General features: G+C 38.4%; 1 protein-coding gene across 1 annotated transcript in view; it reads right to left on the reverse strand.

Annotated features, from left to right (window-relative positions):
• Window positions 1-20,181, reverse strand: part of crybg2 (crystallin beta-gamma domain containing 2) — a 44,866-nt gene that overhangs the window by 22,230 nt on the left and 2,455 nt on the right. The window contains exons 2-4 of the mRNA XM_032535571.1: window positions 12,611-12,728; window positions 8,167-8,319; window positions 4,657-7,346 (exon numbers count right to left, since the gene is read on the reverse strand). Of these exons, the coding sequence (XP_032391462.1) occupies window positions 4,657-7,346; window positions 8,167-8,319; window positions 12,611-12,728 (2,961 nt within the window). The remainder of the gene's footprint in view (window positions 1-4,656; window positions 7,347-8,166; window positions 8,320-12,610; window positions 12,729-20,181) is intronic.

Raw genomic sequence — 20,181 nt, forward strand, 5'->3', positions numbered from 1 at the left:
TCTCTGCAGAGTAAATCCAGACAGCTAGCTAGACTATCTGTTACACGACTAAAACAACTTTTGAACGAACACATGTTCCACAAAAAGAAGTTCCTTCCCGATGCTATTTTGCAACGGCATTGTGACTTCGTCTGGCACCGCCTAAGACGATTGGGACTAGTTTAAAGAAATGACAAGATGATTGTGATTTGTTTAAAGAAATGTCAATAAACCAGGGCACATTTTTCTCCCATCCCAGAATGCTGCATGGACTAGCCAAATCCTCCTCCGCAGCACTGTGGAAGAGGGTCTGGCAAAGCCTGACTACATAGGGGATAATGAAGGCAGCAGCTTCGTGAACAAAGAAGAATGCATGGAATAAAAAGGAAAAATAAAATTTCTCTGGGTTTACATTTTGTTCATCTGTTTTTACCTGACTTCAGTTAAAATAGATATAGCAAACATTTATATTCATTCAGTGAGAATTAGGGTCTGTTGTTCCTTGAAAAGGTTGCTCTTTTGAAAATTAGCCACTCTATGTGACACTTTATCTTTAAATACTATTGCTTACTGTTATACAACTGTCTACACACTGTTTAAATATGTATATTTATATCTATCATTATGCATGCTGTATACATTTACTACATTCCTGTTTACATTCAGTTTTTTCATTTGCAATTATGGTCTGATTTCTATTACTTTAAGGTGTTTTGTTATATTTTATCTTTTAATTTAATCTGCACTATTTTATGTTTAGATTCTCATTTTGTATTTACTTCTTTATTCTTTATACATATTTAATACTTGACTTGATTGATACTTTCCATTGCCACCTGTTTACTCCTCTGTAAAGGTTCTGCATATGATAAATAAAGAACTGAACTGAAACTGAGTCCGGAGAAAGACAATGTGAAATGAAAGATTGGAATATTTCTGTTGATAAGAAACAATTGTTGAATGGTGTATAAAAAAATGCATAGGCTGAGCCTCTACATAAGTGACTCAGTCAAGTTCACGGCTACAGCAAAAGCCATGTTTGAAGAAGTGAACTTCTGTCAGGTGATCTGCAACAACAGAGATTCTCAACAAGTTTGTCATTCCACTCGTGTTTCAAGTAAGCTACTAGACAGCCTGTCTGTCACACAAGAAAGGAAAACAAATGTCAAAGCTCAGTGGCAGAGGTTTGACTAAAGACCTACAAGGGGCTCAACTGACTTCAGGTCTTATCCAAGCAGAACATTCTCCAAAGCATTGAGTCCCTCTCTGATTTGGGTAAAGAAAGAAAAGAAACGCCAAGGAAAGCAAATTGCTGGATCTAATTCTGAAGCTAGGACATGGAAATATCAGTTTCTTCACTCCACACTTTAGGGGGGTGGATCTTAGGTCACTACCTTTTTGTTAAGATGCCCAGTGCTACGCCTCATGACACAACTACAGAAGAACCCTGTAAGACAGGTGGGGCTGGCCAAATGCCTCGTCTATCAATTGGCATCAGCATGCCTGTTAACCACAAAGTTTGTTGGCAAGTTATTGAGCAACAACATCTATGAAAATGATCATACAAAAGCGCACACACACTGTTGAAAAAAAACCTACAGCACTAAAACATCTCCATATTTGCTATAGTGTAACAAGTATCTTTAACCTTGACTCAACCAGTAAATAGTTCCACAAAATGTGTTCTTTTGAGTTTTACCAAAACAGAACACTGCTTGGCATTTAAAAGAAAACTATTAATGCATGATTAAAAAGAAAGATATAAAGTCATGGCTTGGGATACAACCTACATTTGGTTCTCCTATTCTGATTTACATGTTTAGTTTCCCTATCTGATGAGCCTACTCCGTCTTTTATTTCTGTGTTGGCTTTCAGCCTCCCACGCAAGTTAAAGACATGTATTTGCTGCCATCTTGTGATTTAAAAAGGTACATAAGAATATGGTCTTTCATAAATTGGAATATTTAAGGATATAATATAGGCTAACAATATTTATAAGAATAAATAAGGAGTCAAATTGAATATACTATTTAACCGACACCAACAAGCTATATTTAAGTGATTTGAGCAGCAAGTGCCCCATTACCTGTGCAACAAGTTACACAGCAGTACAGATATTGTAGAAACCTATTTATACAGTATACATCTAGTGATGCATGCAATGAGTGAAGCAGATTGCAGCTATTTTGTGTCGTGCACTAATTTAAGGTCCTACTGTGTTTACATAACGTAGCAAAAGTTGATCTGCACCCGTCAAGGTGTCCCAGAAATTCCTCGGAACATCTTTCTCAGACATCTATCTTCTCCATCTGACAGAATAAAGCAAGCTGTGGCATTTGCCTGCAACTATTGACACTTTCAACACACACCAAACAAAGCAGTGGCATCAAGGAAGCACATCGCTATGCACAATAACACACACCCAAATACTGCAGCTTGACATGCTGTTCCAAAGAGAGCAACTTTCCAAAATGTGTTGTATAGTCACAACCTCAAACTTCAAATTGTGTCATATGAATTTATTGACAACATTTCGGCATGAGACCCAATGCTACATGTGTCAGGACATGCGATGAAGCGAAAATAGATTGTGATTTTATGAGTATGTTTAGATAAAGTTGTATTGTTTATTGTTATAAATTGTTCTGTATGCTGTTTATATGGACTTCTTGATTTATACTGTCCATATATATATATATGAGAAATTAGACTTTTAAGTTATACTCTTACCAAAGTCAGTATCAAATATTAACCCATTTTAGGATTGAAATGTGGCTGTGAAACTTGGTTTGTTTCTTCATGAAGACCAGCAGATGTGGGTGGCCTAAATTCATGTCACTAACAATAGAGTAGTATATCAAGTTAAGCATGGAAGCAGTGCAATAATCCATATTGTGATAAGAGCTAAAAAAACAAAAACAAAAAACATTATCGTTTCATCATAAGTTGACATGCAGAAACAGTTTTTGGCAATAAATTTGATTTGAAAATAAAATCATGAGTGTATCATGTATTAAGCAAACATTTGCTGGTTCCAGCTTCTCAAATATCAGGATTTGCTTTCTTATATTATTGTAAACTGTGTTTAACTGTTGGTTGGACAAAACAACCTGGAGACATTAACTTAGCCCCAGGGAACTTGTATTCACTATAATTGTTCTTCAACAAGGGGTCCAGGACCTGTAGGGGGTCCTCAGAGTTACTTTAGAGGGGTTGGGGGGTGCCAAATTATAGTATGATGTATAAGTAAAAGTTAAAATGTCTTAACATGAATCCAACATATAATTAGCAAATATAAATTGGCCTACTTGTAATAAAAGCAACAACAAAAAACATATTGATTATAGGCTTCTGGCCTCTAGGTAAGGCCGTCTCTAAAAGATCCAGTTATCCTAAGGATTCATTGTGCCACATATGCTCAACATTAAACTATGATTCATGAAATCATGCCAACAATTATTATTTTATTAGCTTAGTATTCTATGTACTAAAAAGGTATGTAAAAAGGCTTTAGGCCACCCACACGTTATTGTAGGCCCTGTTTATTGTGCAACTTAATTTTATACAATATATGTGGTAGGGGGTTCCTGATCCGTCTCTCTTAGTTTAGGGGTCCTTGCCTTAAAAAACTTTAAAGGCCCCTGATGTAAACGATAATTAAAATACTCTTTAGTTGAAGTTAAAGATGTTGAGTATTTTGAGATGATCTGCTTGTAAAACTCTGACTTGTGTTTTAATTTAAAGGATTTAATGTATAGCTTTTTATGCTTTTAAGGGAATCATTTTCCATCACGTTGTCTTTCATGTTTTGTTATAAAATATGAATGTTGTAAAAAGTGTATTGAACCATGAACACTGTATTATGTGTTATACCAGACAATGAACTAACCTACAAATCAGGTACAACTGATAGCTATGTTTTAAGGGTGTGGGAAAAACAAATCAATAAAGCATAGTATTGCCATATTTTCCATGGCAATACTGTATCAATACACAGACGCTAAGTATCAATCTTTTATTATTTATGTGTTGGTCAGTTTGTCTGCTTGACAATCCCATTATGTAGCAATACAATTGAAGTGAGATGAACAAACAGAGAAATGTATCTTTTTAAATAAAATAGATGTTGACAAAGCAGTATATGGCAGAATCCTGCAATATGTTTAAAATCGCAATAATATCGTATTGTGACATAATATCGTGAGGATATTGATTGTGAGGCCTCAGGTGATTCCCACCCCTACTCTGTTGGTAAACAAGGCAACTCATCCATTGATGACTTTTATACCAGAGGACATGTACAGCCAGTGCACATTTCAGGACCTCATCAGATAGCCAAACAGTAAGGTGAGAAAGTTACTAAGAAAGTTAAGTAAGGTTACTTATTTAAAGTGAATCATCTTGGCTGCAGAAGTATATCGCTTTACAGTAACTACAAATCAACGCTCGCTTATGTGGCTAACATTCCCCTTGGGCTACATGTTGTACATTCCAAGACAGAAATTACAGAGCCACAATTTCCTAAATGACAGCTTTAAATGTGTAAAATTGCTAAAGTTAAGGACTATTAAATTAACTTGTTCATTCACACACATTATTTATGTTGAGCTTTAAATCCAGAACGCCTGCAGCAATGAACTCAAACTTTTTCCAAAAAAGATAAGACTCTCCACTTACCCCGGATTCAGGTCGGGTTGCACTTCTGCCGGATGACCGTGTCTCTCTGATGGCGTCTCTCCAGGATCAGGACGGTGTGTGTCTGCGTTTGGGGCTGACAGCTCAACTGTCACCTGTTCTTGCACCGTCTTGGTTCGGTCTGTGATCGGAGTAATTGTATCCACCCACTCACTACGCTGTGGAGCCCTGTTGTGTTCAATCTCTGTGGCATCTGATTGCAGCTCAGCGCTGTGCGTCAAAGTGCACGTGACAACCTCTACTCCAGCAGACGTATCTGTGACTGCACTAGTTGTAGTGTTACTGCTGGTTTCTTTGCTGTGTTTGTCTGCTTCAACTATTTTGGCTGCCTCTGCAGTCAGTGAAACTCGCTCTTCTGTCTCTCTAAATCTGGGTGTGATTATGTCTTCCTCTCTTGGGTTACTGGAAGCAACATGCATGTATTCAGAAATCATGATGTCTTTGTGTGACAGATATTGTATCCCCTGACTTGGGATTTTCTTCCCTCCATTAACGGGGTCTTCTGTTTCCAATTCCTTGGTCCAGTTTCCCTCAGACTCCTCCCCCTGCCCAAGCGGCTCACTGGAGGGTTGTGCAAAGTTGCATTCCATCAGCGTGTTCACCTGCTGAACCGGTATGGCCGGTATCTCCTTCTTTCTCTTTTCCTCCCCCTGTTCTTTCACATGTGGCAACACTGTGGTCTCTACTTCTTTCTCGTGACTCTTTGCATCATTGCCCACGGGAAACTGAGACGTTTCCATCTCCTGCACTTCAGCCTCTGACCTCTGCCCTCCTACCTGTTGCTCCACTTCAATTCGGCTATTGACACCCTTTTTCTCGTCATCATTGGCCATTTTGCCTACTTCATTCTGCAGTTTAACAATTACCACCCGAAATTTTCCCTCATCTCTGTCTCTTATCCCGCTTTCTGCTACCTCCCACTGCTGTGGAAACTCACGCAGCCCGTCCTCTTTCACCCCGTCTAACTCGGAAAGTTCTTCCATTTTATCCACCGTGCACACGTGTTCATCCCCGCTCTCCTGTGTGTTGTCCTCTTCAGCACTGTAGTAGATCTCCATGACACTGCCATCATCTGATCCTAAACTCAGATATGCTGGACTTAAAGGCCCATCAGAACCGTCCCTTTGTCCAGAAGGAGCAGAAAAAGTCTCTCTTTTTTCAATTCTCACCTCAAGAGGATTTGCGGCACTCATTTTTTCAGTTAAGGGAGGACAGACAGGACAGGCACTTGCTTCGTCCCTGACTAACTCTTTGACCACAATTCCTCTCCGTTTGGAGTCCGTAACTTGAATGTCTGCCCCATGGGATGTTGCATTGTCTGAAACAGGAGGGGAGGAGCTTTGAACCACAGGGGCTGACCTGTCTTGAATGAGGCTAAAACCGTCTGATTTCACCTCTGAAAGGGAGCGGCTCGGCTCTGAGTAAGGAGTTTTATCACTGTCAACTGGTTCAAAACCTGAATTGAGAAAGGAAGGTAGATATCTGTGGTGTGCATATGGGTCTCTTTGAGGCTCAACAGCAGTTTGGTAAGAAGTAACTCTGGAGCTCTTGGGAGAAGATATCACCTTTCTCTCGCTAAAGGTGGCTTTTACATTACTATAATCCCTTACAGCATCATCCATTCTGTAAGGAGTAGAGTCAAACTCATGTGAAGCTGACAGGTGAGAGGAAACAGTTTCTGTGTGACAAGTTTTAATCATGAAAGGTTCTGATCTTGTGGTAGGATGTCTAATCTCGGTATGGATTTGAGGCGACAGGTTTGAGAGGGATGACATTACCTCTGAGGTAAAACTCTGTGGGAAAAGGGACTCATACAATGCTCCATAAACTGCATCTGGACTGACAGAACAAGAACCTTTCTTCCCGCTAACAGCCGAGGTTGTATTGACACTAATGGCACTTTCGAGAATAGATCTCTCAGAGCGAGAAATTGAGACTTCTTGATGGACAGTAGCAGAGTTGAGAGCTGGCTTTTTAGCCTGAGGAGAAGGGGTTGACTCTGCAATTGCGGCATTACTTTTGGAGTCAACACTTTCCAGGGAGAGTTTGCCATTTTGAGTTGTACTGTCATCTACATCAGCGGCATCAGGCTGATGATGTGATAATGTAACTCTGGTGGATTCAGCAAGAGAGATTTCAGTTTTCGTGTGAGACTGCTGGAGGATGTTATTATCACATGGGCCGTTGCTAAAGGAGACAGAATCAACAACTGCTACTGGTTTATCTGAGGTGTCAGGCAAGTTTGGAAGTTGGCTAGCTGGAATGCTAGACACAGTCTGGTTATCGACATCAGAGGTGGTTTCTGTATGAGACATGGAGGCAGGTGGATTGGTATTATCATGCACAGGGATTTTCTCTTTCTCCTCTGATGACTCTGTATTGTCCAGCTGCAGCTCACTGATGGTAGCAATCGGTGCTTTCTTCGGTTCCTGATATGCACCAAAAACATCGGAGACGTTTGTCAAAGGTTCCATCGCATTTAGTTCGGTGTTTAAGTCAACAGATGACTGCGATTTGATAGGGAGAGTAAAAGATTTTGACTGGTTTGAGGCCACAGGGGGAGGAGAAGGGATGTTGAATGTTTTGCTGGTGTCAAGCTCTGGTTGAGAAATGCTGAACATTGTCTTCGTGGTGGCCTCATCCAACTCCATCTGACTGAGGTCTGTAGGAGTCTAGAAGAAGATAATTTACAGAATTTGTATTTGTAGATGTGGATAAGTTAGCCCAACTTTGCATGCCTCTTCTTTTATCATTACAATCCACAGAGCCAAGCATTATGTCATTAAGAAAAGTTAATCCCTGAACTTTCAAAATTGATAGTCTTTCTAGAATCCTTTGAAGTGCTTTTTGGGGCAGTGGAACAAGTGAAGGCAACATTGACATATCATCACCTTTTAACCCTCATGTTTTCCTCGGATCAAATTTGCATTTTCAGTTTTTTTTTAATCACAAATAGGGTCTTTGAAATAAGCACTGAAAATGTCAACATTAGAAATATCAAATAACTTTGGAAAAAATATCAAAAAAAGCATCCACAACACTGAAAAAGTGTAAACAATGTCAGAAAAAGCGATAATAGTGTTCATGGTTGACGCGAAGACAACACAAGGGTTAAGTTAACTAGAGTACTTGTTAGCAAACAGTTGCATATTTATACACCCAGTAGTTACGGAGCAACATTATTGTTCATATGGAGTTGTGTTTGTGGCCACATGGTGAATGTAAGTCCAGTATTCACTGGAACATTTGTTCATTAAAAGAGCTTTCTAGGTGTATTTTTCAGAAGAGCTCTGTGATGGTAATACAGACAATTACACACACATAATTATGATTGAAAAACAGATACGGATATTGATAAATCTGACAAAATAATATGATCATAAAGCTATAAAATGTAGGTAGTTGATGCACAAAATTTTCAAAATTAACAAATAATGAGGAACATTAATTTATCACAGAATTGAGGAAAAAACACTCAGGGAATGGGGTTACCTCCTCTTGTTTTTCAATGTCAGCTCGATAAAGGCCATAAGTGCTCTTAGAGATATTTCCTTTATCATTCTTCTTCTTCTTTCTAAACCCAAAGGAGAAGGTAGTTCCTTTTGGCTTACGGAGGTCCAACTCTGAGTAGCTGATTTCTTTGTCCTGAGAGAAAGAGGGAAGGATGGAAGGATGGACAGTGAAACAAGGAGAGAGGGAGAAAGAAATGCAAGGGATTGAATTACATGAGAAATATTAAATCTTAAGAAAATAAACATAAAATGTTACCAGAAATGTGCAAAATATTTTGCCTTGACCAAGACTGTATCTTATAATTGATAATTAACTTTTATGACTTTTTATTAAATAAAAAATAAACTGAAAATGCATACCCTACATACCAAACATACCTAACCACTGTGAAACCCTTACCAACTGTTAATTAACCTCCAAACAATGCCTCTTTGAGTCACAACAATGAGGTTGTTGTACAGTGAAATCATTCCACCGTAAAGTTGCAAACAAGAAAAAGAGCTGACACCCTAACTTCATTCCAAGCAGCAAAATCTGCTCCACCCTGATAAAACGAAAGAATAGTAGAACACAATCTACTTAACTTGCCACTGCAGTTGCTGGTTCAAAAACTGTGAATTAGAAAAATACCCACAAAAGGTATTTTTCTTCATTATACTGTTATATAGCCTGTATTTGCTGCATATGATAGACATACAGCAAATATCTGGAGCCAGAGAAATTCAGTGCATCACCAAATAATTTCAACGGCTTAGTTTGGGTACATAGATTTTGAAGTACAAGTCATGACTGAGCCATTATTGTTACAAAAATGTGTTGTTTAAATGATTGCGATAAGTGTAAATCTGGCAGGAAAAAATTTAAATAAGTATCTTGAAAGAGCAGCTAGTATGACTCAGCTATCCTAACCAAATGGAGTTTCATGAGCAGGGCCACACCTCTTACGCATCTCTTCCAGCATTCCTATAAATGTCCATCTAACAAGATTCAATATTTCTTTTATTGCCACTGTAACCCTCACTCTCATTTGCTCTCGCATTCACCCTGTTTATTTCTTGTTCTCCTTTCTCCTCTCCATAAGGGGTCTGTCATGCCAAGATACAATGGCAGATTCTCTACCAGCGTTTCCCCACAACATAGTCACTAACCAGACATCAACAAGTGACTCCACTTCATTCACCAAACATCTTTCATTAATAAATTGTTTAAACATATCTGGTTATTGGTGTGGTCCTGCAGGGAAACACTGATTGATTGCAAAGATAGAGGTGATGCTATTCTGGTGATTACATGCAAATGATTTGCAGAGCCGCAATAACAACGAAGTTTGGAACAGGAGGCTGTCTGTCATGCCACCATCAGTCAGTTTTCTAACTGGGTGTGCCAGTCTAATGGAGTGTCAGTGGAGTCTTAGCTGAGGCTGTATGCGGTGGACAGGGTATCTCTGTGGTGTTAGACACATCTAAAGTATAGTACATTAAGGGGTCTGTGCATATATAAGTACTAAAACTAAACCAAAGATTACAACAATGCCACACATAACTGTTTTCGTTTGTAATTTAATTCATTTTTTTTATTGAAAATACCACAGCTGTTAGGTGGCCACATGATAACATATTAGTTGATGATGAGTGGAAACTCAATCATGTTATCACTGGTGACAAATACATTATGTAAATACTACTCAGCTCCCTCCCGGGATACTCAACAAGGTAAAAGTACTCTTATTGTCACATACATATACTTCTAGCAAAATTAATTCTTTGCATTTAACCCATCCCTCAAGGGTGCAGTGGGCAGCCATTTACAGCGCCTGGGGATCAACTCCAGATCTGAGCCAGTGCCTTGATCAAGGGCACTGACTGGAGAACCTACTACATGTTGTTTGATGGTGGGGAAACCGGAGCACATGGAGGAAACCCATGCAAACATGGGGAGAACATACAATCTCCACACAGAACAATCCGGAATTACCTGGATTCAAACCCAGAACCTTTTTGCTGTAAGGTCACAATGCAAACCATTGGACCACCATGCTGCAATTTACCTCGTTAGTGTTAAACCTGACCAACTAATGCCAATTGGATGCTCTTTTCTACTAATAAGTGGGATTACTTTCTTCACATGCCATATGTCCTACAGGTCTAAGCTACAAAGCAATCATATTCAAATTGATCTTTCCCACTACGCTGCTGCTTAGCAAAGCACTGGTGCCCCCTTCTGGAGGGAAATAAAAAGTATTTTGTGTTTTTTGCCTGTTTCTCTGTCTAATACTGTGTCATATTTATGACAGGCGTACCTGGGAAATAAGACCAGAGTAATGCAGATAGAATTAAACCATAACAATGTGTACGTTAAATGCAATAAAAGCAAATTACCTGAAATTACTTTTGAACATACAGTGTGCACAGACATACTGTATTGTGTGTGTTATTTTCTGAGGTATGGTGCCCTCTAGTGTGGACTCCTGTGTGTTGGTCACCTGCAGCCAAGTGTGTCTTTTTGTAGGTGTAACCCAAGTGAGACAGTAGGAGTGAAATATTAAATCTAAGTGATATGATTAAGATTGTGCTCATATTCAAAGTTCAGTTACAGTTATCTGTGAGTGTGTGCTTGGGATAAGTGATGGGTTAAATAAGTGATTCCCAAACTTTTTCTGCAGGGACCCACTTTTGTAGATAAAAATATTTTAAGCAAGTAAAGCTCAAATTAAAGTGTCTTTCTTTGTCTATTTCTTTTTGTACGTGTAAAGGAGTCACGATCGTGTAAGCAAGACCCTGAGTGAGTTTCTACAAATTAAAAGGTGGAATGGGGTCCTGTAATCACTAGTGGGCCCTATGCTTAACTTTCACTTAAAGTTTTCCCCTAAAGGACATTCTTGTTCAGACAAGTTTTAAAATCTTTAGAGTGCCGTGACAAAACTTATAGGCCTGTTCTGCTATCTGAGAGCCAAACACACATGAATACACCCACGACTAAAATATGGAAGACATTGCAACAAGTGTGTCTTGTATTTTAGGCATGATATTATAAGACTAAAGCTGCACACAAAATTAAGAAACCAGAGCGAGAATGCTATTTTTTAAATTTTCAAGCTTTATTGCGTAACTTTTTTTTAACGCCCGTGACTTTCAAGCTAATGAGTTGATGAGTTAATCAGCTCCACACAACTCTCTGTATTTCTCAGTATGGCTATGCAATTACCTCTTCTGAAGAGACCATCATGTTTTATTCCTCCGTGTCCTCTTGGTTTTTATCATGTTGATGCACCAACAGTGTTGTTGTCAATACTTAGAATTCCCCAAGGGGGAGACAGTAACTACACACTATAGATTTAAACAGAGTAAAATGTGTGTCTTGTCTTAGAGCAATAGCTCGGATATTTTGAAATGGGGATGTTCGAGGTATTAAATCAATAATAGAGTAATACACTGACTATGAAAAAGTACGTCATACAACCCCACTTCAAAAGATCAGAATTATCCCGTTCATTTCAGAAAGGGTATAGAGTTTTAAACCCTGTCTGGATCAGTCAACACATGTGAACATTGTGTGCTAAAAGCATATTTTACTGGTATACAGCAACGCTAAAAAAGATATTCCCCATTCAGAACTGATGAGGAAATTGGTAATACTTTAAGGAAAGGGCAAAGCAGAACCATAAGTTAAGTTAAAACTTGTTATTAGTCTGGCAAACAGCCATCAGCCTTTGATTGCCAAGGTTGACTTAACAGTTGACACACGTTTATTGATAATAATTGTGGTCATAGTTCTCCTGAGCAATTAAAGGCCATATGTCATTAATGAATGATGATCTCCATGATGCTTAAACTGAATTTACACACTACAAATACTGTACAACATACAACTTCTTTCAGTCTTGATTATTGCCTTTTCTTACATACGACTGTACTCCCAGTCATTAGAGGAAGGCAAATCCCTTTTGAAACTACTTCTACTGAGACAATTTTTTTTTTCTTCTAAAAGTATTTTTTTGTTTAGGGGTGTATGTTGTTTATTTGGGACGGCTTTTCAACCAATGCTGGTGGGGTCGTATAAAGCTTAGTGGAACATTATACATGATATCTGTCTGAAACACACACTGTAACCAATGTTTTTAAATTTAAAATACCCAACATAACATTCATTACTTAGTTTATTAATGTAAATAAGACACACAATGATATATATATATATATATATATATATATATATATATATATATATATATATATATATATATATATATATATATATATATATATACACACACACACACACACACACACACACACACACACACACACACACACACACAAGTTCTTTTTTAACTTTCACTACAAAAAAATGTTTACTGTGGACTGTTGGTCATTTTAATAACTACCTGAGAAACGAAGTCAACAATGCAAACAGCGTGACTGACCTTTGACCTTGGTGCGGTGCCATAGAGAGAAATCCTCTTGACGTCCGGAGTGATTTTATCAACCAAGGCCTCGTCATCCTCGGAAGTGTTACTGGGCTCAGCAGCACTGAGGGGTACACTGTTAAAAACATGAAATTAGAGTCTCTACTAACTGAAAAATATATCAGCTTAATTTGTACTTTTGAATGTTTCCTGCAGCAGAAACAAATATGTAAACAATGTGAGCTTTGAAGTGATGTTTGGTGAAACATCTGACAGGTTTAAGGCCCTGTTTAGAAACATGTAAATGAACACTTTTCTGAAAAAGTGTGCACCGGAGAGGTTGAATTGTCCGTTTATGAAAACAGCCGCCCACGTGTAAACGTAGTCTAAGCAATGTGAATAAAGAAAACCTTTTTATGATGAGTTAATGAGTTAGTATGCAATATACTATAACAATGTGGTAGTGCATGAGGATAACTATACAAATATCTCATCCTGTGCAGTATAAGCAGTGCTTTTCAAAAGAGAAGAAATATGTTGCTTAGCTAAAGAAAGCAGTGAATCATTGCTTAGGGAATGTTGAATTGAACCGGCTAAGCAGAGAGTGAGTTTATGTTTTTTTAGAACACGTTCCATGTTAAGTGTGACTTTTACATAGAACAAAGGCTTAGTATGCCACCAGGACAAAGTTAATAAACGTACAATCTTGCTAGGAAGCTACAATAGCCATCACCTGAAATCACAAATTGGTATTAGTATAAGCTTAAATGAGATTTTTGATTAGAATAATTACATTTTTCTCCAGAGGCTTTTGGCTTTGTTCAGTCATTAGAATTGTTTTACGACTCATGTCTCATGACATGCAGCGTCAGTGTGAGGACGCAGGGGCTTTAAAGTTAACAGAGAGGCTTTATAAATAATCATGAACTGTCATCACATTAAACAAATGATACAAAGGTTGCTTTGTACACAAAACAGTTTTACCTTTGCACAGCTGGATGAAACACAAAGTCAAATGACACGCAAACAATAGCAGCAGCGCCACAATTTAATAGTCCACTGTCTGTGACTTCAAAACTCGTACATACTCACAAGTGATGATCAAATTTTGATCACAATTTTGGCTCCTAATGATTACAAAAACTATGTAATTGAGAAAAACCCTTATTATATTGCACATTACATTATTCAGGTAAACTCTTATTTTGTCTTATGTTCTGAATGGAATTCAAAAAGTTTAAACGGAAAAAGTATTTAGGGAAATTCCAAAGTTTAAGGCGTTTTCACTGTTTTTTAGGTTCAATAAATGCAACATCTTTCCAAAAGTCAATGAGTAATCCTGTTGAATAATCGTCATTTCAATATTGACCAAATTAATTGTGATAATGATTTTTCCCATAAATCGAGCAGCCCTAGTTGTGCAGGTAGGAGCGATCTTTTCCTGTACTCATATACTGTAGCCTAATGCAGCTTTAGCAGTTGGGGGCTTACACTGCTTTATCATTTGAGAGCCTAAAATGGACACAAATACATGCAAAAAGTAAAACAAACACATTTGACTTGAATATTTTTAAAGTGGGATTGTATGAGGTACATATCTATAGTCCGTGTACAGTAAATTACGCTCGGCACACTATATTTAGAATATTTTTACCACTTTTCAGACAGCCCTCTCTGTCAAGGAACTGAAGCCGTTAATGATACACCAGACTCCCTTGACAAAAACTGTATTTTTCTTTATAAAAGATGTCCAGATATAAGACGATAAGTCATGTGTTTGTCCCAAGGTGATGTGTGTTTACATGTAAACTCAAAGAAGCATGCAAAGCCTTTCACTCTGTGAACTTGCAACACCAACACCTGCCATTCTGAAAAAATCTATCTTTATTTGGAAATGGTTCAACAGGATGTAACTGAAGGATGAGAGTGCTTTCTTTACTTTCTCTGGCTGTGCAATAAAATGTGGTAATGTTTGTTTGCATAAGAACAAGATTGATAGAGAGAGGGAGGGAGGGAGGGAGGGATGTGAGGCCTACAGCAGTGAAACTCACACATTTGCATCTATATCTACAAACTGGCAGACACTTGCCACAGGCAAGCCACATGTTTTAGGCACCATCTCGGTCACCTTACAGGAAAGGTTTTGAAAATATGCTACTTGCTGTATAGACAAGACTGGTATTCACACTCCAGGCAAACACATACACGACTCTTTCCTCCAGAAGTCCTGCTGGATGACCCCTAGCTGAAATATCAAAGCAAAAATATGTTCTCTACTTCCTTTCCGGAAGCTCAAACAGTCTTTGGTAACCTTTGAGTGCATTGTTATGCGTGTTGGTACATTCAAGCATGCAGACCTAAGGGAGATGACAGACAAATATTTAGGTCAGCCTGCTGTGTTTTATAGTTACAGTCTGTTTGGAAAAATGTGTTACGACTGCTTAGCCACGCTTTTTATTAGGCTTGAAATGCAGCTTAATTAAAAGGAGGTCAGCATCTACGTTGCTGTCATCTCTCAAGGGCCTTACTGCTGTATTCCCACATGTGCTACTATTATTAAGTGCTGCATATTGCCTGATGTACTATTGCCTGATGTAGTAAAGTTATTGTTTAACTATTTTAATTGTTTAGAGCACACAGCTGTCACTTGTTAAGCATCAACTAGCTGATGTTGGATCTCAGTCGTTTGCAAATTCTGCTACACACAAACATGTTGATTATGCTTTCACTTTCAATCTTTGTAGTCAACCATGCAAGATAATTAGGTCAATTAAATATTATGTTATAATAGTTTGCAGAGAGAGAAGTGATCCCTCCATTTAAAAAAGGGATAATCTATGTCTTTAGTCTGATTGATACGTAAGGATGCAATTCAGACATTGTTCAGGCTGTGGAGTCATTTGGAGTCAATACCCCTATTTAACAAAAACAATAGACAATAGATAACTCAACAGCAGTATCACCAATTTATTACTTGAAGCCCAACGTTTAGTAATGAAATCTTTCACTTCACTGAATCCAGCTCTATGAATTCCTACTGCTAATTAACCGGGTCTGTCAATAATGGCCAGGCAAAAGTGAAGGAAAGAAAAACGGCAACTAAGGATGAATTCCAGACAAATAGTTTGTATAAGACAGCGCTAATAAAAAAAAGGTACAAACCGGTTAAAGCACAAACATAAATCAAGTCCTGCAGGAGTCCTGTAGTATTGCAACACATGGACTTGGATACCAGATATTGTCCTATGTGCATTGCTGCTAATGTAGCCTCATGATGTAGACACAAGTAGAGCTGTAACAATTCCATTCCATTTTTCTACGCAATTATTTGTCTCAGAAGTAATTGTGATTAAAGTCAAAGTAAAAAAAAAATGCATCCATGTGTTTATTTAACACATTGTTTTTTTGTTATGAAATGTTTTAATTTATACAATATACTGGGATGTATTTATGTATTTATTTAACAAATTAAAATTTAGAATGAATCCCAGGACCTTTTTTTGGTTGTATGTGTCATGTAACCCAGATGGTGTAATAACACAAACATAGCCCATTTTTATCATAACATGTTGTATTTGTATCTTAAATGAACGTAAAACTGACAATTACAATCAACAATCATGCACCTTAGGACCGTAGCTAGCGTTTGTAATTAATTGCGTTTCAACAAAAAAACGATGATTACTTAAAAATGAGTGCGATTAGAAAATTATGAAATAATAGCCACAAGCAAAGATAAGGAACTGGTTAAAGCGGTCTGGTTCCTTCTAACTCCACACGCCCACATTTTTTACATTTTCAAACTTGTAGTCTTCAGTCCCGAACGATGCTGTCTTCAGTTGATTAATCAGAATTTGATGGTGTTCCCCTTTAGTGTTCTGTCATTTAACAAATCAGTTTTGTTACATCACTATATGCTTCAACATGTTCATGTAACAATAATTTTTTTTTTTAAATAGGGTAGACGTCATACTTTTAAGGAACATTTCTGTTTCCATGTACTTCAACTCACATCCCCAGACAATACAGTGGACTATAATAGTTCACGCTACTTCAATAAAAAGGTTTAAGGATGAATTATTTCTACTTGGAGATGTGCAACAAACTGACTTCATAAAACCACAGTTCCTACAAAAAGTTAACAAGTAACCACTATACAGTGACTCATTTTGACCTTCATTGTTCCGTATGTCAGGTATTTTAACACAGCTGAGCTGAGATGTCAAAGCTTCAACTGTGACTAAGATTTTGCCTATGTGTCCTTCGGCACAATGATGGTGTATGTGTGTGTATTTGTATTGCAATTAATTAGTAGTTCTGTAACAATGCAGTAGACATGTGGAGCGGCAGGTTTCTCTACAGTATCTCTTTAACCAAAGCTGCACCAACAGACCTGAGCACATACCAAAACGCTGGGTGTGTTTGTCATCTTGAGTGTTTCCTGTCCATTCTAACAGCAGGGGCTGACGTTTTACATAAGTCCAACATGACTTTGACATCCCCTTGAACTGTATAAATTGCTATGAAGTCAAAACAAATAAAACTACCTTGAAGATGTATTTCTAAGACCTTGAAATCCTTAAGTATTTGCCATATAAATACCCAGGACACGGATTAAAACTCAGTCCTTAACTAACAACAGAAACAGATTCAGGCTGAATCTCATTTATCTATCTTACCCCTACTCCTTACCCCTTCCCCTTCCTCTTGGTTTTACGAGTCCACGCAAAACCTAGTGCTGTACCAATACTCTTTTTGAATGAGGGCTAGGGCTAAGATCAAGGGGTGTATACCCCTTGAAATCAAGTGAGGACGGGAGCTTACTTGTAAACAAGGGCTATTGTACAGCAAGCAACAATGGCTGCCGCATGGACAAGAATCTTTTCATGGGGTAAGATGAAGATATGGGATTCAGCCTCAGTCTATGTCTGGATTTAACTTTGATCTAGGACATGCATCCATGTCAACAATTAAGGAATGAACAGAAAAGCTATCTTATTTCAAGAAGTGACTGGGATTATCATTCAGTGGTTGAGTGCCTTTTCATTCTGTTTTAATGTATTATACTTCTGTCCTGCAAATTTTTATATTAACATGAAGCTTGTTGTTGCTATTAAATTGTTATTCTTGCATAACCCCTGTGTGCAGCTCATGTGTGCAAAGGCGGTTCTTGTAGTGTCATTTCATTTTCTTTTTTTTCCCTGTGCAAACACAAGCCTTCTTTTAGTCTGACAACCATGAACAACATGATTACATTGCCCTGTCATGAGAATTGTGGCTCAACCGCCACCTCACCTGTGTGTTTCTTTCCTTATACATTGTGTCAAGTTCAGGTCTGCACAATTAATCGTTATAAAATCACGATCTCGATTCACCCTGTTCACGATTTAATTTTTAAATGAAAAAAAATGTTTTAAAAAATGTTTCAATGACTTTGGTTCTCATTTAATTTTACGAGCCAAATTTATCACAATTGCTACTACTCTCTTCTGTGAGTTTTAAACAGACTGTATAAAATAGGTATTAAAGTGCAATGCTCTCCCTTCTCTTTATTGAGGCCTCCATGTTTACAGGCTTATAGTAAGGCGCAATGTGCTATAGGTGCCAAAAAAGAAATCTATGTTTTGTTAAAATGATCCAGTAAATGGATCTTAGGTTTTGTCTTTGTCAATGTCTTTCAAAGAGCAAATAACATTATGTCTTTCCAACCATGACATTTCCCGTGTATAGTTTCTGAATGGGAAACCAGAAATTTCGACATTCCATGTAAAATTGACAACAACAAACAACAGTCAGTGCCCGTTGCCTGGCCTCATGGCGGTACCAAAAGTCGGAAGAAAGCCGCAGAGTCCTATACAACTGTGTCAGATAAAAGCAAGTGCCTTGCAGTGGAAGGTGGTAAAATATGTGGACAGTTTATTACAGGGAAACATCCTACGAATTTAAAAGTAGCCTACATTTGAGAAACGAACACAAGGAGGCTAACCTAGTGTACCTTAACAAGGTAAAGGAGAAGGCCAAGCCCCCTTTGCCTGAAACAGAAGCTAACCCCAGTAAAGATATGGTCATGGATTTATGGATACGTAGGGTCAGAAGCTTGACGGAGACAACCGCAGGACAGAGAACACTACAGGCTGGCTGGTTGACACACATTCTTGCTGACTACAAAGTAGAGGCTGTTTTGTACTGCTATTTGCTAACAGTTAGAAAACAGATTCAAGATCCAAGACCGGAGCCTTCAAATTTAGCCGTGTGTACTTTTTTTTATGACTTTTAGGCTTGTATGCAGAAAGCACACTGTTTTAGCTGAGCAATAAAGCCATCATTGTAAACCAAGCTAGAAACATCTGCTAGCCTGTGATGTGCTCATTTTTAAACAATACATCCTCCTTGACATGCTAGACAAACATCATAATAGTTTTTCCTAATCACTATCCAATATATATTTGTGATTAACCAGTATTGGCAGATAGTAGGTCCGCCAGTCCAAACAAGTGTGTTGTTTTTTCTTTAAAAACCACTAAAGAGATAATATTTTAATGAATAATTCTTGCAAGCACACACGCACTACTACTTACATTACTAACTATATTCTGACTGTTGTTTTGTGCATATGCACCAAACAAGAGTTCTCAGCCTTCTCAGAGACATTGAATGGAGTCCTGTATGGGGCTCCAGTGGGGGACTACATAGTTCTACTGGGGGAATTTCAACGCACACGTGTGCAATGATGGAGATCCATGGAGAGGTGTGATTGGGAGGAACAACCTCCCTGATCTAAAACAGAGTAGTTGTCTGTTGGACTTCTGTGCTAGTCATGGATTGTCTATCACAAAAATCCTGTTCAAACATAGGGATGTTCATAAGTGTATGTGGTACCAGAGCACATTAGGTCAAAGGTCAATGATCGATTTTAAAATTGTTTCATCTGATCAGAGGCCGTATGTTTTAGAAACTCGGGTGAAGAGAGGGATGGAGCTGTCAACTGATCAACATTTTTTGGTGAGTTGGGTCAGGAGATGGGGGAGGACTCTGGACAGACCTGTTAAGTCCAAAAGGGTAGTGTGAGTAAATTGGGAACGTCTGGAGGAGGCCCCTGTCCGACAGACTGCAACTCCCACCTCCGGAGGAGGAGCTTTTCGTGCATCCCTTTAAAGGCTGGAGACATTAAACCTGATTGGACAATGTTCAAAGTTTCCACTGCTAAAGCTGCGGTATAGAGCTGTGGTCTTAGGTGCCTTAACAGGCGGTAACCCACAAACACCCTGGTGGACCTCGGTGGTCAGGGAAGCCATCCGACTGAAGAAAGAGTCTTTCCGGGATATGCTATCCTGGAGGGATCCAGAGGCAGTTGAAAGGTACTGAAGGGCCCGAAGGTCTGCAGCCTCTGCCTTGAAAGAGGCAAATTAGCGGGTGTGTGAGAAGTTCGAAGAAGACATGGAGAAGGACTTTCGGTTGGCACCAAGTTGCTTCTGGAAAACCATTCACCACCTCAGGAGGGGGAAGAAGGGAACCATCCAAGCTGTGTACAGTTAGGATGGGATGCTGTTGACCTTAACTGAGGAGGTAATAGGGCAGTGGAAGGAGCA

Source organism: Etheostoma spectabile, chromosome 14 (assembly GCF_008692095.1).
Source record: "Etheostoma spectabile isolate EspeVRDwgs_2016 chromosome 14, UIUC_Espe_1.0, whole genome shotgun sequence".
Lineage (NCBI taxonomy): Eukaryota > Metazoa > Chordata > Actinopteri > Perciformes > Percidae > Etheostoma > Etheostoma spectabile.